This window comes from Lampetra planeri, chromosome 45 (genome assembly GCF_965212315.1).
Source record: "Lampetra planeri chromosome 45, kcLamPlan1.2.h2, whole genome shotgun sequence".
Lineage (NCBI taxonomy): Eukaryota > Metazoa > Chordata > Hyperoartia > Petromyzontiformes > Petromyzontidae > Lampetra > Lampetra planeri.
In genome coordinates, this window is record NC_136151.1 from 1,044,732 (window position 1) to 1,058,255 (window position 13,524).

The window sequence follows — 13,524 nt, forward strand, 5'->3', positions numbered from 1 at the left end:
CGGATGAACTTTGAGAAAAAAGAGAATGGGGGGAATGCAACCTGATGCTCTGACTTGTATCTTGAACCCGCTGTTCTCCATTTTTCCTGCACGTCAAATGGCAATTTCTCTACGATGGGGTTCATGCCATGGTAGGTATTCAAGAAAATGAGACCTGGTAAGTAGGGATCAGCCTGGGCTGATTCAAGCTCCATCAAAAGATCTCCAAGCTCTCGTAACCTTTTATTGTCCCTACCAGAGATTTTTGGAAAGTTCTGCAACTTCTTGAAGAGAGCCTTCTCAATAGTTTCTGGGCTACCATAGCACTCCTCGAGCCTCTCCCACACCGCATGCAGGCTTGAGGCGGGGTCATCAATGTTTGCTGACCGGATCCTCTTTGCGTACTCTGCAGATTCATTTCCTAACCATTTCACCAACAGGTCCAGTTCTTTACTTGCAGAGATGTCTGCATTTCGGATTGCATTCCTGAAGCTAGATCTCTAGGCTCGATAGTTCTCAGAGTGGTCATCAAACTTAACGAGTCCTGTGTTGATTAGTTCGCGGTGAGCCAGGTAGCTAGCAAAGTCCCCTTATCCTGCTGATCCAGGGTGTGTCCATACTGGCGCTTGTGAGGTGGCATTATTGGCTGTATTGTCTTGCATGCCGTCATTTGCGATCGCGTTGGACTGTGGGCCCAAAGGGTTTCGATCACGTTGGTTTGATCCCTTTATGTGACTGTCTGGAATGTGGGTCTGACTTGATGCATCCACGTCTGACCCCTAGTGTGCGACGCTGAGTCGGCGACTAACTGCCAGGGCAGGATATGCATTTACACCATTCCCGTAGACAGCATTCATGTTCATTCGGTGTGGAGATGGCGATGCCTGAACGTCCACCCTTTGTTCAGTATCGTTTGGTGGAGGAGCATTGATGCATTGTTCAGACCAGTCCAAAATATTTTTTCTGGTGAGTTGATCACGGTCCTTGACAGGTATCTGAGTGCCAAACTCGCTCCAATTCTCTTCCTTATCCAGGTTGGCTGCTGCTTCGAGCACCTCTGCCTGGGCCCTTGCGGCAGCTGCTTCCTTTTTGAGTTGTAGGGTGCTTAACTTAGCATCCAGCTCAATTTTCTTCCGTGTGGCAGTAGCCACTAATATACTCTCTTGCTCATCAAGCTCTGCTTTTCTCCGTGCGGCAGTAGCCACTAATATACTCTCTTGCTCTGCTTTTTTTTGTTCTGCTTTCTTCCGTGTGGCAGCAGTTGCTATGCTTGCTTCTTCTTGTATGCGGGCCTTTTCAATTAGCATGGTTTCCTCTTCAGCCATATAGGCAATACGGGCGTTTGCTGCTTCTGCTGCTTCACGTGCCTGAGCTGCTGCCATACTAGTGGTTGGTGTCTTTGAGTGTGCTGAGCATTTAGATCTTGTGGTGGACCTGGATGAAACAGAGTGCTGGGATCGTGTCTCTCTTAAGCCCTCCACATGATCCATTGCATCTTGTATCACTGACTGCACATTATCATGGAGCAGTTCGAGGAAGTGCTCTTGCGTGCGCACTCCCTCAATGCCCTCATCTGTTTTCACCTTCATCAGGAGGGAGATGTATTTATTTGCCAGGAGCTTGTAGCTTGAGCTGCTCACCTTCACTCGCTGGATGGCCCGCTGAATTGAGGCCACTGTGTCTGAGGCGTTTGAAGCTTCAGATATATCTGCTTCAACCCGGTCCCATGCCCGTTGTATCCTGGCATCAAGGTCCTGTTTCTCAGCATCTAGCTTTCCAAGGCCCGTTGTGTCAACCTGACCTCTCTTTGGGGCCTTGAACTCCCTTGGTCCTCTTGAGGCAGGATGGGAGGTCCTGGATTGCTTAAATCACCTTCTTCAGCATCTCTCCCTGCTGAACTGTGGCTTTCCATGCTGCGATGCTTGCAGCACGATTTTAAAGTAGACTCGTTGCAGAGCTCCTTGCTTGCTGCAGGCTGACTGCTTGAGAGCTCCTTTGCTTGCTGCAGGCTGACTGCTTGAGAGCTCCTTTGCTTGCTGCAGGCTGACTGCTTGAGAGCTCCAAGAAGAATGTATTTTTAAATCCTTTATATTAAGTTTGGTTGCTTGCTTGCGTGCTTGCGTGCTTGCTTGCTTACGACCGTGCAAATCTTTCGGTCGTTTTTTAACCCACTTCCCGTGACCCAATCGAGCTGACATTTTCCACACAGACTCGTTGTGCCAGACAATTAATGTTCGTGGAAAAAAAATTCCCAAAATTTTACACTTTTTAGGCAAAAAAAATGCATTTTACATATATTCAAATAGAACTCATTCATGGCTTTGGCTGAACGTCACAGTGTAAGAGCCCAGAGCGTAACCCCTCCACAGGCCGTGGCAGAGTAGCGCAGTTGGTAGCGCCCTCGCTTCCCATGCCAAAGGTCGCGGGATCAATCCCCGCGTCCTCCACAGGCGAATATATTTTTAAATCCTTTAAAATTAAGTTCGCTGCCACACATATAAAGGATTTATAGTGAAAAACTTTGTTTTTACGGGTTATACTTATTACTTGCAGCAGAGCTGGCTGCAGCACTGGTTGGGAGCTTCAAGAAGAATGTCTTTTTACTGCTGCAGAGCTGGCTGCAGCACTGGTTGGGAGCTTCAAGAAGAGTGTCTTTTTACTGTCTCGGCCTTGCTGTGCGCTGCATTGCACCGCTAGCTGAGTAGATAACCTTGCGTTCAATAAACCCTCGGAGCCAGGATGAACGTCCAACTCCAATCGTCATTTATTGATTTTAACAAGGCAAAAATGGTGAGAAAACACAGATACAGCATCTGTTATAACCAGGAAACACCAACACAATGAACACCACAGCATCAAAACATTGTCTTAGATAACAATAGATCCTGGACGGACCAGGCCCCTACATTACCACTGAACAACTACGCAAGAGCACAAGCCGGTGCGTTGCATAAAGGCACATCGTGTATTCATCCCACTGCACCCCAAATGTACAGCATTACACATAACACTAAACTGTGGATGAGATACTATGGGAACCTCATGAGATACTTTGCTCTCAGGATCGCAACATAGCCACCTGGGCACAAGTCTCACTCGACCTACTAAATCACAAGTAACATCCACAATAAGGAAAGTTGCGGGCTTCGTTGCTAACTAGGCCTCGTATTTACCACAAGAACTTAACGGCACCATAAAGGCATTTACATCACTATAACGGTCATTCCAACATTACAACAGCATTGCCAATATTATAAGAATATAAACAAACTTACAGACAATGCTTCCCAAAGTCCCACGATGGACAACTGCGTTTAGCTTCACTGAGACGCGATGTGTGCCGCCATCTTGACTTATCTGTGTAATGGCCGACGCCCGCGTGGTACAGTGGAAATCTAAAATCGTAACTTCCTGGTCACGTGACCACCCCCAGCATCCAAAAACAGGAAATTCCTGTTTTACACACGCCCCACATCTGCCGTGAGGCAAGACACTTATCAGTGCAAGTTGGTAAGGTTGATTTCAAAAACGTAAAAGCATAAAGGTACAGCACAATAATGGTTTACTGTACACTGCCCTCTGCTGGTGTGATGTGGAAACGTTTGTAATGAGCGAGACAAAGGCGACCCAACTCCTCGTGTGCCATGCTGGCCTTCATAGGTGTAGTGACACAACGCTGACTGCTGTCCACCAGTGGTAACTGCAGTGGACAGTTAACGCACATATACACATGTGTGCTGGGAGGGCGGCGGAACTGGGGCAAGGGTCACGGTAGACCTCATAGGGATGCCCCTGGAACCCTCTGGTGGATTCGAGAAGGGAGCCAGGCCGTGCCGAGCAGAATATAAGCAGCAAAGAGCGAGAGCTCCGGGCTGCCGGTTCTGTGAGTGGACTCATCTCGTCGTCGCTGTCATCGTCGCTGCCGCCTTCGCCCGATAATTGCGTGGCCAGACAGTAGTTGGCTGTCTGGGTCGATGCCGTCGGTGCATCTAGGACAGGGAAATGTCTAGGCCGGGCTGTACGGCAGTGTGGTAAAGAGAGAGAAGAGGCCGGAGTTGGTGTGAACGGATAATAAAGAGAGACACGGTGCCTCTTGCAACTACCTCGTCTACGACTGAGTGTGTGCACCGCACAACACCCGCACACACACGCCGAGATGAAGGAGGACACTACATAGGTGCTGCTCGCAAACAGTACTTGCCCCAACAGTCTGGTAAGGCTAAACGGGGGATCTTTGTCTTTACAAGTACTGTATTTACAGTGTTTTACTCTCTGCTCCAATACCTATTTTAGATCCGACTGATGTTATTTCCCTCGCCTGGTATAGAGGAGCTCGTGGGTTCGATCCCGACCCTGACCCCTCTATATTTGGAAGATGCATATCTCTTTCATTCTCTTTACCCGTGGTCGCGTGTATTTTTATCCAGTGCTCCTGTTTTTTTTCACATTTAGAATCAACGTCTCACGTTTAGAGTATTTGGCTGCTGCTTTACATTTCCACGTAATAAGCCACTTCGTTGAGCTATAATTATGTGGCCAGGTCACTTCTGACAAAAGAGCTTCATAGCTCAGTGGGTCTGACCTGATAAATAATACAACGTTGATGAAGAAGGAGAGCACAGAACTGCAGTGCAACAGAGCGGGATACGCGGGTACAAGACTGAGGAACTCATGGAAGAGAGGCAGGAGTATGTGCATGACTCTTTCAAGGTAGCGGATCGTGGTGGTGTCATTCCTCTGGCCTTGCACTGCCCTTGTCATATAAATCACTCAGTGTTTGCTATAGCTTTTAATAAACTTTGTAAATAATGCCTTGAGCGAAGGCGCTCTATAAAATAAGATCCCAGCTATGACCACATTCCACACCTGTATCACACGAATTTACTATCCCCATGTTAACAACTATTAGTAACTATATATGACCACTAACCCATTCACAAAAAAGTTACGTATTTATCATTTGTAATTGGTTATGGGCAGTCCTCGGTTTATGATCCTATTACGTTACTGAGACCCGTTCGCATTTTAAGTAAATATTATGTTTTTATATTTCATAGACTCGGGCGTTTATAAGTCGGGAGTTCGTAAGTCGAGGACTGCCTGTATACTTTGGGTTAGATGGTGTGGGTATGAAGATACAATCTCCACCATCTGTCAGAGCAAATCAAATCAAGTGGTCACGTGGGAACCATTTCCAATTGCTTTGGTTTTTTAGCAACCCGTCTGTAAGTCGTTGGTGTGAGGCCTTCAGCTGGCTACACCGGGAGAGCCCTGTCAATCACAGGCTGGTGGCTAGATGTTAACTACCTCGCCTGCTATGCAGGAGTCCGTGGGTTCGATCCCGATCCTGATGCTTATTGTATATTTCGTGTTCGCCTTCAAGTATCTCAAACCCACTCCCAGTCCCCTGGTCTTTTCCCTCCAATAAACCTAATTAATGACCTGGCTCCCACGTCTCGCTTTCTATGTGCACCGAAACATCTCTACCCCAGCCCTCCGCTGTGCTTCTCAATCAGCTCAACTATCTCGCCACCAGAACTCTGTCCCTACCACACTTCACATACCCTCATCCATCCAAATTTTACCACTTCACGTATGTGCCCCATACCCCACCGCCTCTCATCCACGTTGCACCCATCTGTCACCGTCACTCACCATCACATTCCACCTTATTCCTCCTTCCCTACCACAGCAACATTTGCTAAATTCCCAGCCCATGTCCCTCCATTCCATTCCGTCACATCCCTGACAGCCGCTCCACCCCACCCATTGCTCTCCTTTTGTCCCTTGTGTACCGCCGTGGGCTTGCATTGTAGGATAGAATGTCTCTCTCCGTGGTCGCGAGGATTTTCTCCAGGTCCTCCGGTTTTTCCCTCCACATTTTGAATCAACGTGCCTTCAGATAATTTGGCTGCTGCTAAAAATGTACACGTGATAATCCAATTCATCGAGCTATTATTTGTGGCCAGGTCGTTTATGGCCATATCTAGTATAATAAAAATACTTTCTTTCATTTAATAAACAAAATAGTTGACTTGGAAGACTTCTGCTCACAGTCGTGCATGGCCTCATGTCGTCACTCATAGTTGTTCCTTCCACGAAATTGTATTACCTGGGTAAAATAAAAGTTAGGTTCAGTAGCTGAAACCAGTTTCTCACTGGTGACAGCCCAGCGTTGTTTTCTGATTAACCCGTCCACCTCCATAAATCTCGACAACTATGCAAAGTGGCATTATTTCAAGTGGGTGATGCATACGCAATTTTTATGTATGTGGATGTGGTAATGCTAAAGTGGTTGGGGGTATTGATTAGTGCGCTAAACTGTGAACCAAGCGATATGTAAATTTGGCGGTGGGTGGCTACAGGTAACAATGAAAATTACACCAACGGACGAGTTCAAAACGCCGCTGTAAGTCGTATGGGGCGCTGTTGCGCAATCTGTAGGTGGCAGGCTGTTTAAATCGCCCCGAGGGGTGATTCATTGAAGGTCTGCGCCATTATCTCTATGCAAGCAGTCGAGAAAACATGACTGATAACGGCACAACAGAGGCTCAGTAAACTTTATTAGTGCAAATAAATCGCGACGTTGTAAATTAAAAATAACCTATCAGGATTTCTTATTAAGCAGTGGAGTGTAACCTACATTCTACTCGAGGGGGGGGTGGGGGAGGAGTGCACGTTCAGCCGCTCACTACAAATGTCTTCTGTGCCACGGAAAGAGCCCGTGAGCCCGACATCCATCAGAGAGACACAGAGAGCTTGGCCTGTGCGTAAGCGCTACAAGCGCCCATTGAAGTGTGGACCTCAAAGGCTTGGATCGTTAAGCGTTTGGCATAATGATCCAAAGCTGCAAGGGAATCAACAGAATATTTAGCAGTTACCAGTTAAAGTCCACTGCACTATGAGCTCTTATTCATAGGTGACCTAGCCATAGCTCATGACCGCACTGACTGATATCACCACACGTGGACATTTGTAGCAGCAGCCAAATCATCTGAACCAAGGAACGCGGAGAAAAATCCAAGCTCCGACCACCACAGGGAGAGAGAACACGCAGACTCCAAATGTACAACAGCAGGCATCGCCAGACTCTGGCAATTAAACCCATGACCTCCTGTGTACCGGGCGAGGGAGATGACATATTATTGGTGGCAATTAGCAGAAAATCATTGCCTTGGCATTAAAATCATGCATTCACTTCTATAATGCAATATTCTGGGGAAACCATCTGCTTTGAATGGATGGCATTGTTGAATGAATGTCCCTTTGCCTGACTGCCTCTTCTATCTTGTTTTATGTATCCATACAGTCTCAATGTAACTCTACATCTCTGTAATAAATAACATTATAAATAACAATAAATATATATAGGTATATAGATATATATATGGCCAAAAAAAAAGTAATAAAACGCATCTTCATAGCCCTGCACAAGTACTTCAAAATAGTATGTGCCATTCATTATCTTTTGCGCTAAGAACTTGGCGACCCCAGTTTGATTCCCACTCATGGCCACCAACAACAGTAGCGATTAATTAATTATCTGAACCGGTTCTGGGCCTCCCATAGGTCGAATCAGCCTCAAATGAGTACCTGGTGCAGTAAGGTGGTTTGACTTGGTGCTGGCCACCCACCTCCTTGTGTGTCATGATGGCCGTTATAGGTGCTCACTAACAGCCCGTTTAGTCTATTAAAGTTATACGGGGGATCTTGTTTAGTGTTGCCTGGTAGGGAAACCTTTCTAAAAACAAGATTGTCCATGTTGGTTGCTAACCATCTAAATTAATCAGGCATACAAATGTGATTGCATTAACTACAATGGTTAACGGACCAGTCTTGGTGTGCGTGATGTTTACATCCCCGATTAGCATGGTTGGCTAAGTGCGATGCAAAATAAGTTCAACACACATACAAGAACATGACGTTTCCTTCATCTGACCACTGCTACATAGAATCGCCGTCTCTATCTGATGTCGAACTGGAAACATAATTGTGAGCAAATAAATCATCACATGCATTATGTATCGGATATCAATTTCTATTGGAGAATACCACTTACGCTTTTATACATTGAAAATATAATAATCGTCGCTGGCAATGGTCGCTGATGCTCCTAAGACATCTCCACCTCACGCGTAAACGAGCCCACATCACGAATCCCTCAACTGGCTCCCCACCCTATCCCAAGTCAACCTCAAGGGCCCACTGATACTCTTCACACTCTTCTAGGGACTTGACCATTATTTACCTCCCTCTCCCCTTCCATCTGCACTCTCTCTGCTCCAGCAGCAAAGTCCTCATGCTGAAGTCTCCGGTCAATCTCCGCTCAGTGGGGAGGACTTTTCATTCTCAAAACCTGAATCCCCTTCTCCCAACTGCGCGTGCATCTTCACTCCAAGTCTGTGGCCAGGAGCAGCTTCAAAGCCCCTACATTTACTTGAGCACATCATGTTACGAGAGATGTCCATCATTGTTGAACAGTAGCTCTTTTGACTGAATTCCATTGTAATGAAAGGCTTGCTATGCTGCAATTAACACGGCAATACACTTGCAGTGCCGCTGAAATTGAAGCGACACTGAAAGGTCCCATGTTGCTGCAAGCTTCTTAAATCCCACCACCTCTGTCCACTCAGCCACATAAATGGACACAGCACAGTTGGTCGATCGGCAGGTCACGGGCGGTGGTGATGTGAAGCATGGGCAACTCCCACGTCTTTCAAGGCATCTGTGCCCAGCGTGGAAGAGTAAGCCAAAGACACCACTCGAGAGGGGCTCTCTATAGAGCTCCATATAGCAAGAGGACCATCATCCGGGGGTGGCAACAAGGGAATCAACTTGCAGGGCTGCACCTTTACTGACCGCACCGTCATTGATCAACCACGACGTGTGTGGGTCCATGTACGGCGTGCGAGTCGAGGTCCAGGGATCTGTTAGACGATCTCTCTGAGGCGGCACTGCTGAGTTTCATCATCATTGTCTCCGTCATTGACGAACGCTTCGTTGTCTCCGCCCACAGCACCACTCCTCGATTGCTGCCGTGACGACGATGACGACGATGATGACGATGACGATGACGACGACGATGACGACGACGATGACGACGACTCCCCATAGGAGAGCACGTGCAGCAGCGTGAACAACCTACACGGGGGTGGAGGGGGTTGGGGACACAAAGTGGAAGTGGGGGGGGGGGGCGCCGTGGTGGCGAGACGGCAAAAGGTCACGGGACAGACCCACGGGCTAATGGTAAACTGACTGAGATGACTGGCAGATGCACCAGCTATGCCCCCTACTGTGCCAACTTGTTGAGTTTTAGTCGCCCGGTGTTCCGCCTGTTGTGGTGAGCATTGCTCCTCTGCTCTCCGTTGTTGCTAGAGGGTGACTGCCTCTAACTGCCCAGCAGCGTCCTTAACGAGCCTTCTCCATAGAGGCCGATCTTGACACCACTGGTTCTAGTCATTGGCAAGTCCACTCAGCTCCACATACTCCCATACTGCATCAGTCCATCTCTTCTCCAGTCTATGTCGTGACCGGTTAGCCCCCTCTATGCAGCCAAAGAGAAGCCGCTTTACCATGCGATGGCTGGGCATAGGGGCTACTTGATCCAGCCAACACAGCCGCGCTAGCCAGAGGAGTTCACCGTCCAGATCTTTCAAGGATATGTGAGCTCGTTACACAATCCAGTCTGGTTACACTCGGGATGGATTGTAGGCAGGGTCAGCCTGAATGTTTCTAACTGGCACAAAAATGTTCCTTTAGAGGCCTCCACGTCATTCTCAAAAGCATAGATAAGGGAGGGCATCACTGTGGCCGAGAAAACCTGGAGCTTCGAGTGACAGACCAAGGAGCTTTCACACAGCGTCACGCAGCCAAATGAAAAGATAATGCTGCCTGACTGATTCGGAGTGAGACCTCGGCTGCCAAACAGGAGCTGGTCAAAAGCACACTACCCATACTCACACAAAGATAAGGATCCCCAGTATAGCCTTAAGATACTGTTTGGGCAAGTGCTGTCAGCGAGTAGCACCTCTGAAGGCCAGCACGGCACACGAGGGGGAGGTCCAGGACCAGTTCAGATAAATGTCACTGTTGTTGTTCACCGAGTCGACATGCACACATACCTCCTATGGCCCTGCGTGGGTCTACCCCCCACCCCCTCACCTGTGGTACAGCATGGCCAGGAACTGGATTATGAGCATGCTGGCGGAGGTGATGAGGAACATGAAGGCGAGGGGAGGCACGTCGATGACCGTCCCCTCATTCTTCGTGCTCGGGATCTTGATGTTAAGGACGGCTCCCACGAACTGCAGTGCCAGGGTCGCCACCAGCCACAGCGCGTTGATCAAGAAGTAGACAAACGTGCCCTGCACGTTGGGACAGACAGACCTGGCCTGCTTTACATTGCATTGGCCGGGGGGGGGTGACCCGAGGTTGTTTAGGAACCCCCTCTTTGTGAGTTCAATTCCCTCCCCTACTGTCCATGCCCAACACCAAATTGTAACTTGTGTTGTTATTGTTTCATGGTTTATACATTTTAGAATGATTAGAATAATTTGCAATAAATTAGTAGGAATAATAAGTCATACATAATACAATGTCCTTTTAATCTTCTTCTAGCACAGACCAAGTACGGTAAGTACTCGCTTAATGCCTGGTGTTTGCACAACGCGTTGTCGCTGTAACGCAATTATTCTGTTATTGAAGCATCTCCGGTACTCGCGATGATGCGTCGCCAGTACCTTATTTCTTATCTCGAAGAGTTCCTGATTCACACGTTTCTTGTGAGCGTTGTCTTCCTCCAGAGGCTTGAGGTAGTCGCTGATCATGCTCTTCCAGAACTCGTCTTCCTCCTATCCATTCCCGATCATGGGACAGAAGGTACACTTTGTGCGATTGTCCAAATAACAACAACTTACTCCGATGAATAATATTAATATTAAGTTGTAATTCCCCACCACTGCACAGTTATTTGCTCGCTGTCGAAGAAAGATATAGGGAGCGACTCGGTGAACCGAGGAGGAATCACAGATAGATGGGAAAGCCGCAGCCATGCACACCATGTGACAGTGCTACCAACAACTGCCCACGCTATGCAGTCCTCTGTATATAAACGTGTTCTCGGCCAATTAATGAGGGTTCACATGTGGCAGGAAATCGGAGCAACTGGAGAAACAAACGCATGTGAGGGAGCAACACTCCATCCCACAGAGACGGAACAGTGGAGTCCACATTTGCTGTACCGCCCACGCCTGTCGAGCCAGGGTGCTGCTCCTTTCTGATGCCCACGGGAAGGGAGATTCATGACATCATCTCAGTGTGTAATCCACCAACCACGCGTAGTAGCAGCGTTGCCACCACCACCTCCAGAATAATAACATCACTTCCTCCCCATTGCCCAGAATTGTTATCCAGAATGCGCTATCAGTGTCCTGGCATGAGATAAAACTGCAAGTGGAACTCTCGCAGAGAAATGCAGTGAAGCCCTACACCGATAGAGAATGGCCCAACAGAAGCGGATATCACAGAACTAGTGCTAAGGTCCCTTTTTTCAAACTATTTCAAAACCACACATTAGAGAAACGCGCCACTTGTCTAATCATCACAGAAAACGACACTCAGACAAGTGACTAATCAGCGAAATTTGGACAACTGGGCAACACGTTGAACAATTAAAAGCCAGACAGCGGGGGGGGGGGGGAAGATGATGACTTCTAAATCCATTGCATTGTTTAGTACAACAAACCCAACAATCATATAAAATATAAAGCATAAACATCTCGATATTATTTTGATAAATGTACTTCAATTGGAAGGGCCCAATTAGCTGCCATGCTCTGTTTTATGAGATATTTTCTTAATCAAAGTAAAGCAAGCATACAAAATGCATGTTTAGGTCTTTGTAGGCAGGCTTTTAAACATACAACCTGGAACACAACACACACGCTGGCATTGCTATCATCTATTCCAATAACAACCTCTGCTGTACTTTCTAAACTGAGCTCTGACGATTACCTTTCCTCCACAACCACTGTAGTGCAGTTTCCTCACTAAGATCTCTATCAATGTTTGTCCTTATCTTCTGGGCACTTATACACAACAAGGACAAAGATCCTCGTGTAGCCTTAACAGACTGATGGAGAAAGTGCTTGAAGCGACCACCTCTGAACGCCAGCACAGCGCACGAGGTGAGTGGCGAGCACCACGCCCGACCACCTTTGTGTTCTCATTTGAGATTTTTATACACAGCTCCAGGTACTCATTTGAGGCTGAGTCGACCTAGGGGAGGCCTAGGACTGGTTCAGATAATCGTCACTGGTATTGGTAGACGTGAGTGGGAATTGAACTCGGGTCACCAGATTCTAAGTGCAGTGTGTTAACCACTGCGCCACTGCTCCCCACAATGTATACATAGCACACGTGCAGAGAGTGGTACACACAGACACACGGACGCACAGGCACAAACACAAAGACACAGCCATAAAAACACACATACACAAGGACCCACCTGATCGAGGGAGCATCTCTGTGTGATAGTGTAACCCTGAGGCAGGACGTTCTCAAACATGACCTGCATCTTGTGGTGGCACTGCCACACGAGGTCATGGCACCCTGCAAGGAACAAAGGAAGCAAGCGATGTGTGGTACGCTCCCAGTGGAAAGAGCTGCATTGATATCAACGATGATTACACGTTGGTGATTATTCTTATCGTTAGGCTGGTGTAGCCTGCAAGAAAGCCTGGCTGAGTCACAAGGCACTGTCTTCATGAGGATCTTAACAAGTTACCGTAGTAGAGGGGTAATGTTGCTGCTTAGTGTGGTCCCAATTAAGTGATTTGCAGGTATTTTTTTTCAGGATTGTTATATTTTGGTCAATACCAATTACACATGGGAGGAAACTTGAGAACCCGGAAGATGTCCATGCAGAACAGGGGAAGAGAATAGAGTCACCCACGCTTCTACTGCAGCAGCAGCAGCGACATGCACTCATTACACAGAGTGCTTGCCACAAATGAACCACAATACATTGCTGATCTCGTCAAGGAGCATAAATCACCACACAAACTTCGTTCATCCGCTTATTGAACAAAGACGGTCACCGCATTTAGATGCATGGTCTTGTTTAACTGACAAGCAAAGACTTTGCCTTTGCTTCATGAAAATCTTACCTTTGGCATGGAGGGCGAGGTCCGTGTCTGATTCCTCTGGAGGTCGTCTTTCGCTCTCTGCTCCTTCTAGATGCTCCATCTGAGTGCTCGTGGTGTCCTGTTGTCTCGCCTCGAGTGGACGTAGCGTCGTCTCTTCTTCGAGTTCCACCGCGCACGACTCTACTCGGCTGGGAGGGATGATGACAAACCGTTAAACTAAACCATTTTTGAGCTCTACAGTTCTTTTTCAGAATCAACCTTGCTATCACAAATTATAACTCAATGAAGTGGCTTATGACGTGGAAAATTCCAGCAGCCAAATACTCTAATCGCATGATGGTTCTAAATAAGGAGAGAAAGGAATAGACGCAGACTCCACATAAGCAACAGGCATCGTCAG

At 47.5% G+C, this 13,524-nt stretch overlaps 1 protein-coding gene across 1 annotated transcript in view; it reads right to left on the reverse strand.

Annotated features, from left to right (window-relative positions):
* Positions 1-2,721: 2,721 nt before the first annotated feature.
* LOC144733183 (uncharacterized) overlaps positions 2,722-13,524 on the reverse strand; it is a 31,591-nt gene continuing 20,788 nt past the window's right edge. Inside the window, exons 12-16 of the mRNA XM_078614976.1 lie at positions 13,146-13,312; positions 12,485-12,588; positions 10,719-10,829; positions 10,141-10,343; positions 2,722-9,120 (exon numbers count right to left, since the gene is read on the reverse strand). Of these exons, the coding sequence (XP_078471102.1) occupies positions 8,910-9,120; positions 10,141-10,343; positions 10,719-10,829; positions 12,485-12,588; positions 13,146-13,312 (796 nt within the window). The 3' untranslated portion in view covers positions 2,722-8,909. The remainder of the gene's footprint in view (positions 9,121-10,140; positions 10,344-10,718; positions 10,830-12,484; positions 12,589-13,145; positions 13,313-13,524) is intronic.